The following is a 22889-nucleotide window of genomic DNA, read 5'->3' on the forward strand; positions in this document are numbered from 1 at the left end:
AACTCTAGTCTCATTTTCTCCAGTTTAATATAATGTAAGATCAATCTTGTACATTCAATTAAACATCTTGAAAATCCAAATCAAGCAAGAACACAAAGACTGTTTTGACAAGTTTGCACTAGAATAATATTAACAGCAAACAAATAAGAGAGAGCTTATTTTCCTAGAGAAAAAATCTTAGCCATTACAATCACCTTGAACCTTTAAGAAACATATATGTAATCTTTATTAGTGGCCCTGATCAAAATCCCTCTGTGGACAGCCATAAAACAAGCATCCTTTGTGGTGCAAAGGAGGCAGAGATAGCCTTTGCTACATTAAGATGCCATAAGCATTTGACCAGATTCGTAATCATGTAATAAGAATTTGAAATTTTAATTATTAGATTATGAAAAGGAACCACAAATCATACACAAAGAGTAATAACAGACAGTTCAAGGAACTATTGTTATTACTAATATAGCTGGGGATTCACACATTTCCTGGGAAGAAGTGCTATGTTATGGTGGAAGGATTTCTAAGATATAGAGTAACTGGTATATTCTGATTTTTAAATTCTATTTCTTTGCTAAGAGCAATTTCTTCCAGCCTCCTTTTCATAGTCAAAAGATAGTGTATTTATATTTATCCTATTTTATTTTTGCCCCCTCCCACTTCCCCCGAATAGAAATAATTCCTTGTTAATAAAGTACCTGTTTTTATAGCTTATTGAGTTTTGGCTGTTTTTTTGTGGTTATTCTTTGAAGTATGCACTGAGGCTGTCCCCAAGAAGGGCGTTACTACCAGTCCCAGTCTTCATTCTGGAAGAAGGTAAATTGCAAGTGGAATTAATTGTAGGTTGGTGGCCTAAGAAATTGCTGGTAATGTATGAGCCAATTCCACGATTTTAGGCCAAAGTAAAATTTCGGCAGCTAAGGAAGGGTAGAGACTGATGAAGGTAAGAGCTGCAAAAACCCAGAATTGGAATACATTATTCCTAGCCTTAACTTTTAAATGCTATAAAATGACTCAAATGGCTAAATTTTTTAAAGTGCTAGGGTTGTTCTTTTCTTTTCCTTAAAGAATGGAATTTTAGATAGCTTAGAAAAGATTGTAAAAATCTGCTTCAATATGAAAATCATGCAGTAAGACTGAAGCCTATATTCAACTTTAAATGTGTTACGTGTTGTGATTTAAAAGTACTATTTTTCCTAGTAATTTTTCAAGTTTTAGGTTTGTCCAACCCTTTACTAATCCTTTTTCTCCCTTATGACCCGCCCTATTTTTCTTTTTTTTAAAGAAAATACCTACTCACCTTCATGCCTCTATATTGCAGCCACAATCCTTCATCCATCCTTCTTTAGCAGGATATTCCTCACAACATGTTAAAGTCATGTACTTTGCTGGTAGTAATTAATCTTTTTCAACCATACTGCTGTTCCTCCCCCCTACTCCCCAAGGGCTGATGATGCTACGTGAGAAGCATTCTCAGCTCTTGCTGCACCAGGAAATGAACCACAAAATAAATCTAACCTAAGTTTTCTATACAGCAAAGCAGAAAACTCCTTAATCTAGATATTTCATGGTATTGCCATAGTTCCTTTTCCTATCTCTGAAATACAATATAATTTTAAACAAGAGTAAAAATTCCCACAATTTTCACAAATTCATTCATCTGACTAGAACACACAACCCTATATCTACAGCATCTACAGCAGATAATCAAAAATCAAGTATAACTACAGTTGTAAAGATGACAAATGTGAAAAAGAACCTGTTCTAGAATCAGAACATTTGCTTATTTTACATGCAATAAATTATCTCAGTACCTAAACTATGTCCATTCTTTGTGTAGAAGCAGGTATTGTTGATAAGGTTTACACAACAGCCAATGACATCACCAGTTGTAAAAGTTGGTCCATAGGGTTGTCCCGTTCCAGAAGAACAAAATGAATGTCCATCATCTCCATGGTAACCATATGAATGTTTATCCCAACCTAAACCGAAAGCAGTAATTTATTTATTGTACTTCATATTTTATTGTAAGGAACTTACTTTCTTTGTACTGGATTTATTCATTTAAGATTAATGATAAATACATAAAAGCCCATTAGAAGAATACAGAAGTGCTACAAAAAAAATCTCCTTTGTACATTTAAATCTCTAATCACTGTATTAAGAGTGTTTTTAAACATTATAATGGTCTTGTGATTAAAAAAAAGAAGTTACAGATATGAAACACAGGGTGCTTCCATATGACAAAAAAACAAAACATGTAAATGTATTATTTGCAGGGTAACTTTACCATGTTCTTTTCTGAAAGGATGTTCATGTATATTATTTCCTGCCTTTTACATGATATTTCAAAAGCAACCCATAATTTAAAAAAGAGAGAGAGATGGAGAGAGAGATGTTCTGTTCTACTCTTGTTTGACAGGACAGGGTTTTGATAATAGTAGATCACCTTAGTTAACTAGGTGATTCAAATCTAAAGGTTAAGCATTTTGTGATCCCTCAGGCAGCATCACTTATAATGTTAAACCATTTGAACAGAACCTAAACTACAGATTATTGCTATCACAATGCTATATTTACATTAGAATTGGTAACTTGCATTTTGTATTAACTGTCATTTTAAACAATAAAACATTTGAAATATACCACTATGCTCTTTATGTTTTTTACAACATTTATTATTACATAGATGTTAAAATGCCCTAGCAAGACATCTAAATACAATTTGAAGCCAAACTGAACTGGCTTGTGTTTAAAAAAAAAAAAAAAAAAAAGCATTTAATACAGCTTTGCATTAATGGTTTTCATTTCAAAATTTCAAAAAATCCAACTCAGTTTTGCAAACTAACAGGAGGGAAGAATGGTGCGGATAAACATAAGATTCACTAAGACACATATTTTGGAGATATATTTGCCATCCTACTTATGTTTTCCTTAAGACAAATATAAAAATCAGTTTATATTCCTGAGTACACACCAAATGGGTGAGGCAGCTTAGTGGTTGGGGAAAGCCCACATGCAGAAATTAGAACTGAAAAGGTTCTAATTTTGAAAGTTAAAAAACTATAAAAAGGTACAATGATATACTCTTAGCTTTGCATTAACCTAAATCACCTCTAAGGTCCATTCCAGCTCTAAATCTATGATCCTAGGAATAAAAGTTACCCTTTTCTTAGTCTGTCTTTAAAACAATCCAGCCTCCCCTTAGAATCCACAACTTAGACAATCAACTAAAATAAATATTCTTTATTCCTCGCCCATTTAAAACTGTCACTAATCCCAAATATGAAGACAAATAGCAGCTACCTGCAGTGCTACACTATACTTCAAACACAAGTATACCTGGTAGTCTATTCATGTTCACACCTTGAGCAGAAAGACCAATTCCCATGTAACTGTAAAAAAGAAAAGCAGGTTATTCCTTATGTAAACAAATTATGAACAGTATATGACACAATCAGAAACATGCTTAAGACACATGGAGATTGATATAGTGTCAATAGATTTGTTGGGTTTATAGGAAAAATCACATTCATATTCATTGAGTTACAAAAAAGAACTATCACCCACCCAAGAGGACCAGGGCCAATCAATAAAATACACTCAGTTTACAGAAAAACAAAACAGCAATAATAATTACTCCTTTTACCAACACTTATAAATCCCTTCCTACTAACCTACTGAGGATGATCTTTAATAACCTCTTATCTGCCCAATCAAAAACACAAAATCCTTTTTGGAAGAAAGGAAGAAATTTTTCAAGCAGACCAAGTAGAAAAATCAAAGGAAAAGACATTCTCGTATAATGGAATATTATTAACATTTTAAAATATTTATTTCAGAAATAAAATGATTGTGAAATAGACTTTTGGCAAGCTGAAAAAATCTAACACAACCAAGACCCAACGATTTAATTATCAAGATGTTATATGAGCTAAGAGTATGAGGAAAAGAACCAGACATTCTACCTGAGTAATCATGATTATAAGACAAAAGATGACATTAAAAAATATCAAGGAATAGTAGAAGGGGCATAGATTTCCTATTTTCATTGTGATACATTTCTGTTTACTATATTCACTTATAAAATGTCTTCCTTTTTTATCTCTATGCTAAAATAAGTGTCAGGAGTGCGGGAACTGTAGTTTTATCCTTGGCTCAGATTTAAAAGACTATGTCTATAGTCTCATTCTCTCTCTCTCTCTCTCATACACATACACACACACGTAAGGCATCAACAAGCAATATGATAAAATGAAAAGAATAAAGGATCTGGAATCAAAGAATCTGGGTTTTAATCCTGATTCTACTACTTGCTATGTGACTTTGGGCAAGTCACTTAAGCTCTTTCTTTTTCTTCATCTGAAAGTTGGGGAGAAGCCTGAGGCTGGGTCATGATTCACAATTTAAGAAGAAGTGCTGAAGGGATCCAGAGTGGAAAAAGTTTAAGCAGCCCTGGACTAGATGATCTTGAAGTCAATCAACCAACAAGCAGTTATTAAGCACCTCCCTGAGTTCTAGGTACTGTGCTAGATGCTAGGAATACAAAGCAAGACAAGGAAAAGAAAAGAGACAGGAAAGAAGAAAAATAACTCCTATTCTTAAGGTTCTTACACTCTATCAAGGAAGACAACAAATCTAAGTAAATACAGAATTAATTTTTTTAAAATGTTGTAATAAAATAGAATTCAGGGGAGCTCTAGCAATGTGGGGCCAGAATCAGGCTTCATGTTACAGGCGGGTGCTTGAACTATGTGTTAGAAGAAGAAAAGGATCCTATGAGGTACAGGAGGAGGGAATAAGTGCAATGCAGACATAAGAAACTGTCAGTACAAAGGTACACAGAGAGAAGATGAAGTATCTTGTGTGAGGAACGGAGAATTGGCCAGTTTGGCTAGGTAACAGAGGGCAAGGATAGGAAGGTAAAATGAGATTGGAAAGATAGACAGTGATCACATTTTGAAGGGCTTTAAAAAACAAAGTTTACATTACATTATTATAAACAACCACTGGAGCCACTGGAGAAAATCACTTTGACACCTATGTAGAGAAGAGTTTAGAATGGGAAGAGATCTGAGGTAAGGAAACTAATTAGGGGACCACTGCAATAATTCAGATGACATCCTGAACTAAGCTGGTAGTTATGTTAATAGAGAAAAAGGATTGGATATGAGAGAGGTAAAGCAAGAGTTCTTAACCTAAATTTTAAGGAGTCCATAAACCTGGATGTGGGGGAAAAATACATTTATTTCAATATAACTGGTTTCCTTGGTAATCCTATTTATTTTATTTTGTGCATTTAAAAACATTATCCTAAGAAGGAGTCCATACCACCAAAAAAGATTAAAAGCCCTATCACAGAAGTAGAAACATTAAAATTTGGCTACTGATTAGATGTATGGAGTGAGAAAGAATAAAGGGTTAAGGATAATGCCAAGATTAAGAACTTGAGAGACTAAAAGAATAGTGATCTCATAAACACACATACTGAAGTTTGGGAGTAAGATAATGATTTTTTGGGGGACCTGATACAATTGAGAGAACTATGAGATATCCAGTCTGAAATGTCTAATAGGTATCTGGTAATGGTAGACTAGATAGAGCTTGAGAGAGACTTCTACTGGATACACAGAACTGTGAGTCAGTCAGTCAGTCAATAATAATAGAAATGAAATACTTAAGCCCATGGAAGCAGCTCTATCTCCCAGAGAGATAGAGAAAGGGAAAAAAAGCACAGGGCAGAGTCTTGTGAATACCCATAGTTAAGAGGTGGGATATGGACAAGGAGACAGCAAAGAAGACTAAGAAGGAGCCATCATACAGGTAGGAGAACCAGAAAGAATAGTATCATAAACACCCAAAGAGAGATAACCTAAGAGCAGAGAGAGTGATAAGTGATAAATGCAGCAGAGAAATCTAGAAGGATAACAATTTTAATAAGACCATCAGATATGACAGTTCAAAGATAGCTGGAATGTCAGTTGTGTAAGAAGCAAGAATGCAAAGAGTTTAACAATAAGGGAAGAAATAGAGGCCTGTAGGTTTACATACTTTCCCCCAAAGGTCTGGGAAAAGGGAAGGGAATAGATACAAGATTACAGCCTGAAAGGACATTAAGGTCTAGTGAAAGGTTTTGGCCAATGGAGGAGGCTTGGGCATATTTAAGGGTAGTAGGGGAAGAGCCAGTAGAGAGGTAGAGGAAGGGAAGGTGGGGATATAACTGAAAGGACAATCTACTGGAAAACATGAGAAAACATAAAATCAAGGGAACAAGTTTTGGCAACAAGGGGCACCTCATTATCAGTTGGGAAGAAAGGACAAGACTCTTTCAAGCAAACACCTAGGATCCCATATTTAGGAAAATGCTCCAAGGAATGAAGGAGAACAAAAAAAGTAGTAGTTATAAGGTGGCTGAAACATGGTGTTTCCTCTTAGTATTCTCTTTTTAAATTTCAGAGTACTTCTGCTCTAAGTAGGTAAAGGAAAAATTGCCCACTAGACCCCCAATTTATTTTCTTGGCATAGTATCTACTAGAAGCATTGCCAGAACCCTATTCCTTGGTCAAGTTTATGCCTTTTACCTCAGGTATCAAAGGGAAGATGGGAAGCTAGCCAGGAATAGAATAGTAAATATGACTCATTAATCATAACTCTACCCTAAGGAGACTGCCTCTTTTTTTTAATACCCCTTAGAAAAGAGTGTAAACGGTTGATTTGTTACCTCTGTCCCTTATAGTTCATCCCCTTCCCTTCCACCTGTTGATTTCCTAACAATTTATTCAATGTCAATCAGTTTCCCTACTAACTAATCTAACTTAGATCCACAAACTTAATTCAATTTTTTGGTTTAACATTATATCTTTCCGCCTTGCCATTTACAATGCAGGCAGTACACTTTTATTCACTACTCTTTTTGTGCTATTATGAAAATAAAAAATTGCAGCATAAGATCATTGTCAGTCAAAGCTGAACAAAACCCCAGAATATACGTATGTTTTAGGGCACACATAATTAGGATATCTATCACCAGCACAATGTGAGCTTCCAGCATTAGTTTTGAGGGTTCATTGCTTCAGTATTACAAATATTCAATTACCAGAAGCACAAATCATTCATTTAACAAATATTTATTGGAGAAAGGGCTTAAACTCATAGCACTGTGCTAGGCACTATAGGTGATACAACGATGAAAAGGATAAGGACAAACTGAAAGAAACTTCAGAAGTTATCTAGTCCAAACCCTGCATTTTGATAGATGAGGAAACTGAGGCATAAAGTGATCTCAACTGACTTGCTCAAGGTCACATAGCAACTCAGTTATTAGTAGCAGAGCTAAGATTAAATCCCAGGTCCTCCAGTTACAAATTCTTACTGCTATATATTCACAGAACTCAAAATAAGATTTAGTTATAAAATCAAGTGGGTAATGGGAAAAATATTGGTATAATAGCTACATGTATTTTTTTAAAAACCTACTTAGAAATGTTTATGTTGAAAACTAAAAATAAACAGTTTTTGGAAAATATTTATTAAAAAAATTTAGAAAAGTGGATTGCACAAATTCAGAAGCTTTTGGAGGGGGGCTGGAAAACTGAACAGTTTAGACGCAAAGAAATTTAATTTTATACTTCTTTGATAAGGCAGTGACAAAAATAAGATTTCCAACAATCTTTGCCACTGTTTAATATTATCTTCATCTTTACTAGTGTCTGCAACAACACATGGGAACCTTAGCAACACATAAGCATACTCCCAATAACCTTAAAATACACTGCTCCTGTCTGCACACCATAAATTTCTCCCCCTGCCTTTTGATTGACAGAGTGATCAAGTCTGGCCAATAAGAAAGTAACTGTTAACCAGGACCAGAGACAGCATGCTTTACCTACCAATACCTAGTCCCACCACAGCCTTGGACTGGGTTTCTGGGTTTCTAATCTCATAAGTAAGTGCTCTCACTTAAGTCTTCTCCAGAACCAGACCTCTCCCTCACTTCCTGGCCCTCTCCCCAAGTTCTGTGCAGCTACTATAACTGTTTATAACTTCATAATAAATCTTCCAGCAAAGATCTACCATACTGTACTAGAGACCTTTCTCAGAGCCCTTTGAATGTTTTCTTAAATAATATTTTCCCCAATTACATGTAAAAACAGTTTTTAACATTCGCAATTTAAAAAATTTTGAATTTCAAAATTTTCCCTCCCTCCCTCAACTCCCCCCTTCCTGGGAAGGTAAGCAATCTGACATAGGTTATACATGTGTAATCATGCAAAACATATTTCTATATTAGTCATGTTGTGAAAGCAGACAGAGACCAAAAGGGGAGAAATAAAGTGAAAAGTAGTATGCTTTGATCTGCATTCAGACTTCATCAGTTCTTTCTCTAGAGATAGAGGGCATTTTTCATAGTGAGTCCTTTGTAATTTTCTTGGGTCACTGCACTGGTGAGAACAGTTAAGTCATTCTCAGTTGATCATCATACAATATTGCTGTTACTCTGTACAATGTTCTCCTGGTTCTGCTCACTTCCCTTGCATCAGTTTGTGTGGCTCTTAAAATTCTCTGAAGAATCACTGGAGCGCTCTAGTTGTCTATTTGCTTGTTATCCTTCAGACTAAACTGGCTCACCTCCTTTTCTAATCTTATACGTCTTTGATGCTACTGCTTATACCCAAGTTATCACTAGTAACATGGTGTAGCGAGTCTCTTTCTTGGAAAGAGTCTAAAAGCAGCCTGGCCAGGCAAATCAAACTAAGGCCATCACCTTGACTGTCATCTCCCCTCAGACCCTGAACCAAGAGCTGCCCTACTTCCCATCCAGCCTCTAGTCATCCTCTCAGGAAGGAGGCCCTGCGGAGACGTGACCTGGCAACTGCTGTCACTAGTGCTGCAGTCCAGCCTCCTCAGCACCAACAGCTCTGGAGCCCCAGAGAACATTCTTACCACCAAGGGTCCTGCCACCGTCAAGCAGTTCAACATCAGAAACTGATAGTAACAGTAGAAGTTACATTAAAGAGGATGCTTTGCTGTCTATTTTGCTGATGTTCCCTAAGGACCATGGCACCTTTCCGTCTGACTTGCAGCTGACCCCTCTTATATGCGTTGTCTCCCCAGTTAGAATATAACCTCCTTGAGTGCAGGACAGTCTCAATTTTCTGTTTAGCACAGTGCTTTGCAAATACTAAACACATAATAAATGTTTTTTCATTCAATCTTTGCACTGCCTTTACAGTAATTATTCTTTTTTAAAGTTGGGTTTAGAAAAACTCAATTGAAAATGAGGGGAAGGGGTTAACATTTTAAACCTTCTGAAGCCATGCTATTCCATGATTTACAGCCACATGTCATCGCAGGGAGAAATCAGAAGTTAAAAGATTGGTGTTTATGGCAAAGAATAGTTTGGGATCCTTGTTATGAAGATCAAATGAGATAATGTGCATTATAAAACCAAAAATACAATAACAGATCCAACTTTCATCATTAATAAATTACTGAAAATGATATAAAATTTCCCAAATATGATCCAGCTTGATCTCTTCCCAATTCTATCTCAGACTGCTGCCCATTTGCAGTTCATAAGTTCTGTATTGATGGTCTAATTCAGTAGGCTGTCTATCTAACTGTGAGCTAATTTGGGTTGTAATATACAATATTCATTTACTTTTTTTTCCTATATGAATAGCCAGGTCACAATCTTTTTGAGTGGATCTCACTGAGGAGGTACTGCAGCATTTATGAGTTTGATGCAACAAGCAAAATGTTAGGAATATCTAGGAAGTCTCATATGTACTCCTATTTCAAGTTTAGAACAAGACATTGTTCTTAGATTCCAACTAATACATTTTAATAACAAAATTACTTTAAGTATTAAAGTGCTAGTATTCCAAGGATAAAGTGCCACTATAAAGGACCTCAACCAAGTTATCATTAGTCATTCTTAATACTCACATACTTGCTCATTTGTTCAAACACAACTTGTCCAATATTTATCCTAAGTACCTCAAATAAAACGCTAAAATTCTTTTGGAAAATGTAAAGTTTGGAATTTCACAATCTCTCAAAACCAAACTTAGCTAGGCTGGTCCTATGACGGCAGACATACCGTCCATCACTGGGCCTATACTCAAAACCTTCCCAGTATAGTAAGACCTGCTAGAGCTTGGACTCTATTGAGCCAGCCTTCAGGAATGTAAGGTCACATCACCTCTGTTCCAAGATAAAGCACTGGAGTAGGGCTTCTGAAAATTGTTTCAAAGTACCAACCTAACTAAATTCATAGAGGTTAATCACCAGAATGCTGGCCACCAGGTAATTAATATTTTTGGCCATATTAAATCTTGTACCATCTAAGACACATGTAATCTCTATCAGTGTTGTTTGTAAAGCAATAGTATATGCAAAAGTCTTTTAATACAGTGGTGTCACACTCAAATAGAACTGATTCCCTTTGGGCTGCATGTTGATTTTTTTTCCTCCTTGAATAATATTTTATTTCTTCCCAATTACACATAAAAACAATTTTAACATTCATTTTAAAAATTCTTTTCCTCCCTCTTTCCCTCACCTCACCTCCTCCCTGAGACAGTAAACAATTTGATATAGGTTATACCATGTGCAATCATGCAAAACATATTTCTACATTATCATACTGTAAAAGCAGACAGAGAACAAAAGTGGGGAAAAGACAAAAATAAAATAAAGTGAAAAGTAGTATGCTTTGATCTGCATCCAGACTTCATCAGTTCTTTCTCTGGACGTAGAGAGCATTTTTCACAGTGAGTCTTTTGTAATTGTCTTGGATCACTGCACTGGTGAGAACAGTTAAGTCATTCACAGTTGATCATCACACAATATTGCTGTTATTGTGTACAATGTTCTCCTGGTTCTGCTCAATTCTCCTTGCATCAGTTCATGTAAGTCTTTCCAGGTTTTTCTGAAATCAGCCTGCTTGTCATTTCTTACAAAGCAACAGTATTCCATTATAATCATATACCACAACTTGTTCAGCTAGTCCCCAATTGATGGGCATCCCCTCAATTTCCAATTCACAAAAAGAGTTGCTATATTTTTGTACAACTAGGTCTTCCCCTCTCCCCCCCTTCTTAAGACTTAGTAGCAGTATTGCTAAGTCAAAGGATTTGCAATTTTATAGCCCTTTGAGCATAGTCCAAATTGCTCTCCAGAATAGTTGGATCAGTTCACAACTCTGCCAACAATCCATTAGTGTCCTAATTTTTCCACATCTCCTCCCAGATCTGTCATTTTCCTTTTCTGTCATATTAGCCAATCCGATAGGTGAGGTGGTACCTTAGAGTTTTTTAATTTTCATCTCTAATTAATAGTGATTTAGAGCATTTTTTTCATGTGACTACAAATAGCTTTGATTTTGTTTTCTGAAAACTGCCTGTTCATATCCTTTGACTATCAACTGGAGAATGACTTATATTCTTCTAAATTTGACTTCTCTATATATTTGGGGAATAAGGCCTTTATCAGAGACACTTGCTATAAAAAATTTTCCCCAGTTTTCTGCTTTCTAATCTTGGTTGCATTGATTTGGTTTGTGCAAAAACTTTCTAATTTAATATAATCAAAATTTTCTATTTTCTATCTCATAATGCTCTGGGGTTCAGTCATAAATTCTTCCCTTCTCCATAAGATCTAACAGGTAAACTATTCTCTCCTAATTTATTTATAGTATCGCTTTTTATGCGTAAATAATATATCCATTTTGACCTTGGTATACAGTGTAAAATACCTAGTTTATGCCATATTGTTTTCCCAGAAATTTCTATGCACGCGGACTTTGAAAAACCACAAATTAACATTACTTACGTTGCACTCTTTTTATTTATTTTGTTAGTCATTTCCCAATTAATTCTTAGTATGCTTCAAGCTTAACGCCTCTGCTTTAAGGTATAGAGCTAGCTTATTTGATTTTCTTTTTGAGAAGGAGAATCTAAGTTTGTGGATATATATACAAATATATGTATATATGCCATATAACTAGAACTTATGAAATGTTTAAAATGCTATCCTGGGACTGAAAGTATAGGCAATTCAGGAAATCTTTCCCCCGATTTTCAAATGTTTAAAAAAAAAAAAAAGAAATTAACTTAAAGGAATGTATGTTATAGAACATTCATGGAGATAAATTTCATCACACATTTTCAGGAGACTGCTACAAAAGATCATTTAGCTGTACTATGTTTTTGTTACTATAGGCATAAATTGATTTAGCACCCAGTTTATAAGAAAATTCATTTGAACTGAGTAATCCACTCACAGATAATGCCAGAATTAACCCCTTTTTCAAGGAGCTCAAGAATATAGTTGACTTGCACTACACCTTAACCCCTACCACATCACAGCATAAGGATTTTTGATATACATGATGATGACCCCTCCCAATAATACCCTCTTGACCTTCAGTCTCATCTCCTAAATTCCCATGTTCTTCACTCTCATACCACCTCAGTCACAAACATAGATCGTTAAACTCTTGCTCTGCCAGGCACCAAAAGTAGTTCTACTTCCATGTTTGCCAGAATGGCATGACTGTTCTCTCCAATCCTTCAATCTCTGCCTCACTCCTCCTAATTATAGTCTTTGTCCTCACCATAACCTCTACCCTCCCTCCCTACCCTCCTAATCCATCACTCCTGATCTCACTTACCTTCTCTTTCATGGTCTTAAACCCAGGTCAACCAAATGCTATCAGCTACCCTTTAAACTCTTGCCACCTTGTCTTACCACCAATCTCACCTGGTGAGCCCCCGACCCAGAGTTATAGGGTTTCACAACGTGCTCTTTTCCTACTTCCATGCTGCTGAATGTTCCTGATCAAAGCCAGAGAACTTTGGAACCCCTGTATATTTATTTAATCTTATTTCAACTGTGCTCTTATGTGCGTATGGCAATTGTTTTATTTATCCTTGACTATCACTCTCTCCATAGTGGCCTTCCCATCTTCCTCTCTCTTCAAATTTGCTGTCACACTTCCTCACAAGTTACTATCCTAAGAAAACAGAGGGAGAAGCAAAGCCAAGATGGCATGATAGCAGGAACAAGTACAGCAAGCTTCCCTCCCCCCACTGCCCCCCCCCCAAAAAACCCTACTCCAAACATCTAGGAAATGCACCAAATTCTGATTGGGAAATCCAAAAAAAAAAAAAATCAAAGTGCATCATTTTTCCAGATCAGGTCAGCACTAAAAGACAAAAAGTCTGTGGACACTGATAATAAAGGAGCTCACTGTGTGGAGCATTCTAACACAGAGATGGGCTATACCTCAAAGCAAGAGGAGGTAGCAGGTCCTGCAAGCGGGGCTTCATCTTGTGTATGGTGCAGGAACAGGCACCAGCTGGTAGTCCTGTCACTCACCATCGAGTTCTGAATCACAAATCCAGGACAAGCTGAGGAGGGTACATGTGCCAAACGGCGGTATTCCAAGGCGAATGAAGAAAAGTTGCAAGCTCTAGCTATGCACTAAGCAAGGAACAAGTTCAGGAGAAAGCACTGTGTGGCCCAGACTCTAGGAGCAGAGATCAGGGTCTCAAGTTCTAGCTTCCAATCAAATCTGAAGCCTACAGAGGAATAACAAAGAGGATCCACAGTTCTGCCATTCTAAATCAGCAGAACTTTCCAGCTGGCTGAGTCCAAAAGCAGTCTACTGAGACTCCAAATTGGGCCAGCAAATAGGCCTGTTTTGGTCAGACTCACATCCAGGTTAGGAACCTGTAGAGCTCAGTAATCAGATTTTTTTTCCTCTACTAGACCACTGAATAGTAAAAGCTTTCAAGTCCCTAGTCTGAGCTGTCCCTGAGATCTTGGTATCTCACAGCAAAAACAACTGACCTAGAAAACAGATTGAGGAGAAAAAAATCAAGAATCACTGAACTCCCTGAAAGCCTAGACATCCTATTTCAAGAAATCTTATAAAGAAAACTGGCCAAATCTCAGAAACAGAGGGGATAGAAATAGAAAGACTATCCTCCTGAAAGTGTCCCCCAAATGACAACTCCCACGAACATTATAGACAAAATCTAGAATTTCCAGGTCAAAGAAAAAAATAATGTAGACAGTTAGGAAGAAAGAATTTAAATAGCAAGGAGCTACAGTTGGGATCACACAATTTAGCAGCCACCATTATAAAGGAATAAAAAGCTTGGAATTCAGTATTCCAGGAGTCAAAGTCAAAGTTTACAACCAAGATTGACTGACCCAGCAAAACTGAATCCCATAGAATTGGAAACGGAGGGGTGCCCATCAACTGGTCAATAGTATTAAGGTAATGGATTGATGCTGTACTGTAAGAAACAATGGCAGAGATGGTTTCAGAAAAACTTAGGAATATCTGTATGAACTATCAGAGTGAAATGAGCAGAACTAAGAGAATAATTTATACGACAATAATATGGTTAAAAACAAACAACTTTAAAAGACTTAGGAACTCTGATCAGTATAAAGACCAAGCACAATTTCAGAGTAATAATGAGGAAGCCCATCTCTCTGGAGAGGTTGAAAGACTCAGAGAGAATAGGACAAGAAGCAAAGGGAGGATGACCAAGGTAGAAGTTTGTTTTGCTTGACTATACCTGTTTGCAATAGGTGTTTTGTTTTTTTCTTTTTCAATTGGTGGGGGGGGGGAGAATAGTGGGATGGAAAAAAAGAATTCTGCTGGCTGAAATAAATGTTTTTTAAAAGAAAGCAAACAGAGGTGATGAATAGCAGGCTCCCTCTTCCTCTTCCTAGGTCACACTTTTTTCATCATATTCCAATCTTTCCTTTAAAGAAAATGCTTTGTAAAATTACAATTCAATATTTCAATTATGCATACAGAATACTTTGAGATGCTCCAATAACACAATCTTTCAATTCTCTCATCAAAACATTTGCATTCCTACTTTAGAGTAGATGAAATCTAACACAGACAATTATGCTTTCGAGAACACTTCAAAAAATTTTTCTGAATATTAACCCAGATAATGTATTAAAAGACCAAATACAAGCTTTAAACACATATGCAGTTATCTAAAGCACTGTTTTGTTCATTAAATGCAAAAACACACAAAGTTCAAAAGAAAGCAGAAGCCAAATGTTATTTCAAAACAAACTAGTACATGGGTTATCTGAACCAATATGTGAAATAAAAGATTTATGTCTGAATTGGCAAAATAAACACAGAGAATCCTCAGCAAAGTTTCATAAATCTAAAATTCCTGGCTTTCATATTACCTATACGAATTTTCACTTTAATTTCATTGTGACAATAAGATAAGCTATGAAAAAAAGTAAAGGAACATACTAGCATACCTACCTAAATATATTAGCAGTTATGTAACCATCACAAAGAAGGGTAAACAGAAATCCAAAGTACTATTTCTATGCAAGAGCCAATCATGTCAAATATGATAAAGAATACTTCAATGGCATTTTTAATTCCAGTCCCAAAATTCAACATAAAAAGTACTCCTCTAAGGTTTTCTTGAAGCACCTATTTTATTTTCTAAAACTACATACTATTGGCATTATATTTATATATAGTACTTACATAGCACACATATACACACACACACACATGCAGAGTGTTACCTTTTTCCTCTTTCCACAAGAAATATTGTGTAAGCACTTGAGTATTTGTTACAATGAATAAAAAAGGTTGTGGAATCTCAAAAATTTGCTTCAGTGCAATTAAGACTAGACAAATAATATCACCTGCAGTTCACTTTATAAAAGTTTGACTCAAATACCACAAAAATGAAGCAAATTTATCACAAACCAGACTCTTGCAAATCAGGAGACATCATGAAAACAAGCCAAAAAAACTATCACCCCACCATACATGACCCAAAGACTTCACAGGTAAATTCCATGTAAAATTTCTTGTTTCAAATATATGCTATTATATGACTATAATAAAAGTTTCTATAATCCCATAATAGCCTAAAAAGGCAAAATAAAACAAAAAACCAACCAGGGTCATCATATTAACAATAAATGCCATTACAACTAAAATACCCATCATAAAAAAGTTTGCGAAAATTTCTAAGTATGAGGGAAAAAAAAATCTAAATTATCCGAGCCCTCTGATCCTGAGATGTCACTGATGGGGTAATAATATCACCTACCTCCCAGGATTGTTGTGAGGATCAAATGAGATAATTGTAAAGCACTTATCAGCACAGTGCCTGGCACACAGTAAGTGGTATGTAATTGTTAACTATTATCATTATGAATTCAGAAGTACAGGAAGATTAATATGAAGTGGCAGAGAACAGATTAAGTAGAACCAGTAAAACAATATACACAAAAAATGACAACAATGTAAATGAAAATAATAAAAACCAAGCTGAATTCCATCAATCACTGAAGTACCAACTATATGCTAGGAATTGTGCTTGGTGCTGGCGACACAAAAGTAAAGAAAGAAAACATCTCTACACTCAAGGACATTTTAAATATATACAAGGTAGTTTTGGAAGGAGGGACTAGCAATTGGATGAGGGGGAGTATCAGGAAAGTTTTTCATGCAAAAGATAATGAATGAGCAGCATCTTAAAGGAAAACTGAGATTCTATTAGCAAAGGTTCCAAGCCTCAGGGTCAGCCAGTACAAAGACAAAGAGATGGGATATGAAAGAGTGTAACGCGAGAGGTACAGAGAGACCCCCGAGTTGGCTAGACTGCTGAGTATGGGAAGAGGAGTAATTTCCAATGTGCCTGGGAAGGTAGGCGGCTACAGGCTGTGTAAAATCTAAACAAAGGAGTTTAAGTTTTAAACTAGAAGAAGCTACTAGAGTTGGTGGAGGAGAGATCAAATCTGTGCTTAAGGAAAATTACTTTCATAGTTCTATAGGATGAACTAGGCTGGAAAAAGACTTGAGGCAGGCAGATCAATTAAAGCGCTACTGAATTATAGGTGAGACCCTGAATAAGAATTTGAACTGAAATAAGCAGCTATGTGAATGGAGAGAAGGAAACAGATTCAAGAAGTGTGGTAAAGGTAAGAATGGGAAGACATAACAACTTTAGTTAACTGGGCATGACAGGTGAACGGGAATGTGAAGTCATAATAAAGCAGAGCTTACAAACCTAAGACATAGGAAAGCTGCTGGTACCTTCAACAAAAAGAGTAGTTGGAAAGAGAAGGTTTTCTGGGAAGGACAGTGAGTTCAGTTTTAGACACTTTGAGTTTAAGATGTGTCTGGAACATCCAATTTGAGATGTCCAATAGGCAGTTGGTAATACAGGACTGAAGCTGAGGGAACAAAGTCCGGATAAAGAGAGAGTACTAGAAGTCATCTGTATAAAGATGGTAAATATCATCTTTAAGTCCCTGGGAGTTAATGAGATTACCAAGACAGAATATGGATGGAGAAGAGAAGAGATTTAAGATCAGAACCTTGGGGAACACCCACAGCTACAGGGTGTGATATAGATGATGTATCAGCAAAGGACATTAAGAAGGTACAGTCAGACAAGTAGGAGCATAAGTAGAAAATAGTATCAGGAAAACTCAGGAAGAAGAAAATATTTATGAGGAAAGGGTGGTCAACAGTATTAAATGCAGCAGAAAAGTCAAGAAGGATTAGGACTGAGAAAGCACCATCAGTTTTCAAAATTCAGAGAACACTGACAACTTTGGAGAGAGAAGATTCAATTGAAAGATGATGTGAGAGGCAAGATGAGGACAGAATAATCTAAGTACAGGCAGATGGTACAGGCCAACTTTTTCAAAGAGTTTGGCTGAGGAAGAGAAGAGAGATATAGGACAATAGAGCTTGAAAGGATACTGTCTAGTGAAGCCTTTTTTAAAAGATGGAGGAGACACTTTTTTAAGGCAGTAGTAAAGAAATCTAATTGATAGGGAGAGGGGTTGAAAACGTATGGGGGAGGAGGGGTTAGAATGATGTAGGTTGTAATCTGCTGGAGAAAACAAGAGAGGATGGGATCAAGTACACGCGACGTTAAGGGGTCGGCCTTGGCAACACGGGTCCATTGACTCTTTGTCAAGAAACAGATGAAGGAAGACAGGAGTGTGAGATGATGTTAAGGTGTTTTTAAATTAACAAAATGAAAGAAGAGGAAGTTCATATCAAATAGCCTCAATTTTTCTTGCCAAGTAAGAAGAAAGGTTCTCAGCTGAAAGAGTGAGGAGGGTGAGAAGGAAGAACTATTGAGAGCTTAAAGAAGACAAGGAGTTTTAGAAGCTTCTGTAGTGAAAACTGGGAATCAATTAAGGAGGAATAAAAGAAATACCTAGCGACCAAGATAATAGTATGGACCAATCTTGGCCCCTAAGAAAAGATAAAGAAATTTGCCTCCCTCCTCTTTGAACGCAGAGAATTTTGTAGTAAGGGATTACAGTTGTGGAATTTTGCATAGGACTTCCACTTAGGCCAATCTGTCAACTGCATTTGCTTGACTGTTTTTTTTTTCTTTGTTACAAGGGAAGGTACACTGGGAAGAAGGGGTTAGAAATATCTGGAAGCAAGAGGTAAAAACAAAAAGGACAACAATAAAACTGAAAATTTTTTTTAAGGTTTCCAGGTTCAAATCAATAAATAGCTATTAAACTAAACATAACAAAAATAGAAAACCAAAAGAATTTTAGACACTCATACTCATAATGAGATTTTCCAGAATGACAATTAAATTAAAAAGAGGCAACCTTATTCTTTCCGCTGTCATTTTTTTCTTCCTTTCTTTTTTTAAAGTAGACTATCCATCCCTTAACAATAATATTAAACATAGGGTAAAAAAAAGAATTTTGTTATCTTGCATTGTCAGGAATATAATTTTCTTGTTAAAAAAAACTGACTTCTTAGTATTGTATATTCCATAGGTATTCAAATCCTCACAAATCACTACAATTTTTCTTTCTTTTAATAAAGTTACTCTTTTATATGCTGTGATCTATATTAAAAAGTTGGGTTTAGAGTTTTCTTGTTTTTGTTTTTTGCTTTTCTTTCTTTGTGGGAGAAAATAGTTAAATAATAGTGTACAGTGAATAGTATGGGAAGAGGAGTATTTTCCAATGTGCCTGGGAAGGTAGGCGGCTCCAGGCTGTGTAAAATCTAAACAAAGGAGTTTAAGTTTTAAACTAGAAGAAGCTACTAGAGTTGGTGGAGGAGAGATCAAATCTGTGCTCAAGAAAAATTACTTTCATAGCTCTATAGGATGAACTAGGCTGGAGAAAGGGGGAAGCTATATGTAAAGCAAAATCATACGAATTAAATCCTAACTTACATTTTAAAAATCTTTTCATTTAGTCTTAGGATCCTCAGTATAAAAAACTGAGTCAGGCACTTTCTTTCTGTAATAGACAAAACAGGAATTTGCTAAGTTGTGATAGCAAATATGCCAAAAATAGGAAAAAAAAAAAAACCTAGAGAAAAATGGATTCTGGTCCATGGGGTTTAAAATAAATACATACTAGTTAACATAAATAATGCCTGGAAGTTTTGTAAATTGTGTCAGTCAAATCACTTTTCCACTGACTTACATTAAAATTTCAGAGGTGCTTTATCTTCATTTCAAATAGATCTTCAATTGGTAGTGACCTCCTAACACCTTAGCCTTAAGTTTTTCTGCCCCTCAGTTTCTGTCAAGTTGTTAGTGATCTGTAAACAAACACTTAAATGCATTAGAGGAGCTCACTATTTAAAGGAATCCTCTTGTATTGTAAATCACCACCCTTTGTTACCTATTTTCAAGTTCAAATTTTCATATTATTAGGTTCCCCTAAAAAGAGAGTATATCTATTTTAAAAATACTATATTCAGGATACTACACATGCTTACATGTAAGGATGACTCAGTATGATTGAAATCAGTATGAAAGTTAACAATTCCAAAGAATACAGGCATATCATGCACGTCTCTAAAACGTTTTGAAAATCTTGCTTAAAATGCACCACAGAAGCTCACTAGTTAAAACAACCTTAGGTAAAACCTCTTGTAAAAAATCTTTTAAATGGCAAATAATCATTCACTGAACGTACTTTGTAAAGGTTTGTTTGGGCCTTTGTTGGGAAGTACCTGTCCAAAGCAAAATTCATGAACAAGCTACATTTTTTAAAATCACCCCCTTAACTGATTTTGTAAATTCTGATTTTGGTATGTTTGTTTTTTGAAAAATACACAAACACTTTAATGAATAAGCTATGTAGGACTATTCAAATATATATAGTCTCTTGACAATGACCACTGGGGAAAAAAATAAGCAATGTAGGACTATGAAGTCTCCAAAACAAAATTAAAGCTTTTTTATAGCTAATTATACAAGCAAAGTTTTGGTGAATTCTTTATTACTCTCACTTCTGAGCTTCTAGTAAACTTGTTTTCTCTAGTCAAAATAGAGAACGAGAGTGAAAACTCTATCTTTAAAAGTATAGTATTTTTATTTTTAATATCATTTCCTAAAACAACCAAAGAAAAATGCATTTACTATATTCCAAGTTAGCACATTTACATAAGCAAAAGAAAACCACATTATTCTTAAGATTTATGTTTATAGATGATCCTCGCTTTACCCAACATATTTTCCTTAGAAGTTGTCAAATACATTTTTTTTTCCCAGCAGGGCAATTGGGGTTAAGTGACTTGCTCAAGGTCACAGAGCTAGTACACGTGTCAAGCGTCTGAGGCCACATTTGAACTCAGGTCCTCCTGACTCCAGGGACGGTGCTCTACTCACTGCACCACCTAGCTGCCCCCAAATATACTTTCTTTAAATCAATCATTTGAAATATACTATAAGTATTCTCTACTTAAGGAATCTTGTTTGTGAAATCTTTGCGAAAGTGAAGGATCACTCATTTAAATCATATAGAAATGAGTGTTTATATAAAAATAAAAATTCAATTCATAGTAACCCAACCAAAGGCAGAGTAATTGAAAGAGTCAGCAGAGACCATGGTTTGAATTTTGCTTCTAACACTAGCTGTGTGATTTTAGTCAAACTCCTTACTTAAACTGTGAGCCTCAGTTTCTGCCATCTGTAAAATAAGACTAAAACTTGCAGTACCAATACCTCGTAGAGTGGTAAGTAAAGTGCTCGGCAAATTTCAAAACACTAGGTAAATGAGGATTTCCTCTAAACATACTTAATTTATAAGAATGTAGCAGATGACAAGAAAACAAGCAAAAAGAATGAATTTAATCAGGAAAGCAACTTCCTAGGCCTATTTCAAAATCAGTACACGCATTTTAAAGCCCAATGTCCTATACCTATGTACATTTAAAGTAGCATATACTCAGAAGCGACGGTCAAAAAGATGAACATCAGGTACCAGGAAGGTCTTGACTCATCACATAAAGATTCAACTGCGCTGAACATATTTACCTGGATCAGGAAAGTATTCTAATACATTTTTCAAAGAGAGATTTTCGACAATAAAAAGAGAAATAGAAGACTTTTCCTGGTTTTTTTTTTGTTTTAAGTCATTTTTCAGTCATGTCCAACTCTCTGTGACCCCATTTGGCGGTTTCATGGCAGAGATACTCAAGTAGCATGCCATTTCCTTCTCCAGCTCATTTTACAGATGAGGAATTAAGGCAAACAGGGTTAAGTGACTTGGCTAGGGTCACGCAGCTAGGAAGTGTCTGAGGCCAGATTTGAACTCATGAAGTTGAATCTCTCTGACTTCAGGCCCAGCATTCTATCCATCATACCATCTAGCCAACCATTTTCCTGGTTAAACCTCAGCTAAACCAGAAAATTAAATGGAACACTCTACTACCTAGTATTCTGGATAAACAACTCAATTCAATAAACATTTACTAATCAAATTTCTGCCATACAGATATATCTCACATTTGTTCAACAGAATAAAAAAAATCACTATATAAACATAAATATTGAATATTAAATTTAACATGCACTTACTGTAATTGGCATTATTTATAAAAAAAAAACCACAATGAATCTGAGGCTTTCAAAGGTTTAGAAAGATAAAGGTCCTTGACCTCAAAAAGTTTTCAAACTAGTAGACCAAGAAAGTTATTCACAAAGACATAAAGTAGAACATTATCGTCTAAGGCAGCTAGGAGCAATGCAGTACAGTAAAAAAGGTGTGAAATGTGGAGCTGGCTTCAAATCCTGGCTCTGCCTGACCTGTTCATTTTGGGTAACTAACTTAACTATGGGTCTCGGTTTCCTCATTTGTAAAATCGAGAACGGCTAACCAACTGTGCTATATAAATGTAATGGAGTATTACTACATAAATAACTAAACTATGAGGAACTCAGAAACATAGGCAGATTCTTATGAACTAGTACTAAATGAAGTAAAACAAGGAAACCAACCTGTACGATGCCTATAAAAATGTAAACTAAAGAATAAAAAGAATTTGAATTTGTGTAATCTAGGACTAAGATGAGAAAATATACCTTTCTTGAAGAGCCCAGGGGAGGGAAACTACAGGTATGCAATGTTGCGTCTCTGTCAAATGCAGTCAATGGGTTAGTTGATTTTGCTAACAGTCCAGATTTGTTTTGTTTTAATCTTTGTTACAAGAGAAGACTTGCTACAAGATGAGATATATACTTAGAAATTAATATGTACAAAAACAAAAGGCATCAACAAAACTTAATAAATAAAATGAAGGGGCTATACTAAATGGCCTCTAAAGTTCCTAAAATGCCATATGAGCGACAGCTAGGTGGCGCAGTGAGTAGAACACCTGCCCTGGGGTCAGGACCTAAATTCAAATTTGACCTCAGACACTTGACACACTTACTAGCTGTGTGACCTTGGCCAAGTCATTTAACCCCAATTGCCCTGCCTCTCCCCCTCCCAAAAGAAAAAAAGAATATATTTAAGAAGATGTTACATAAATTCAAGAAGGAGATATCACTTATGGTTTATAGGGGTGGGGGAAATACCTTCTC

The 22889-nt window shown here is 35.8% G+C and overlaps 1 protein-coding gene across 1 annotated transcript in view; it reads right to left on the reverse strand.

Annotated features, from left to right (window-relative positions):
• Positions 1-22889, reverse strand: part of RANBP9 (RAN binding protein 9) — an 85795-nt gene that overhangs the window by 37494 nt on the left and 25412 nt on the right. The window contains exons 3-4 of the mRNA XM_036753663.1: positions 3337-3389; positions 1809-1976 (exon numbers count right to left, since the gene is read on the reverse strand). Of these exons, the coding sequence (XP_036609558.1) occupies positions 1809-1976; positions 3337-3389 (221 nt within the window). The remainder of the gene's footprint in view (positions 1-1808; positions 1977-3336; positions 3390-22889) is intronic.

This window comes from Trichosurus vulpecula, chromosome 1, assembly GCF_011100635.1.
Source record: "Trichosurus vulpecula isolate mTriVul1 chromosome 1, mTriVul1.pri, whole genome shotgun sequence".
NCBI classification, from domain to species: domain Eukaryota; kingdom Metazoa; phylum Chordata; class Mammalia; order Diprotodontia; family Phalangeridae; genus Trichosurus; species Trichosurus vulpecula.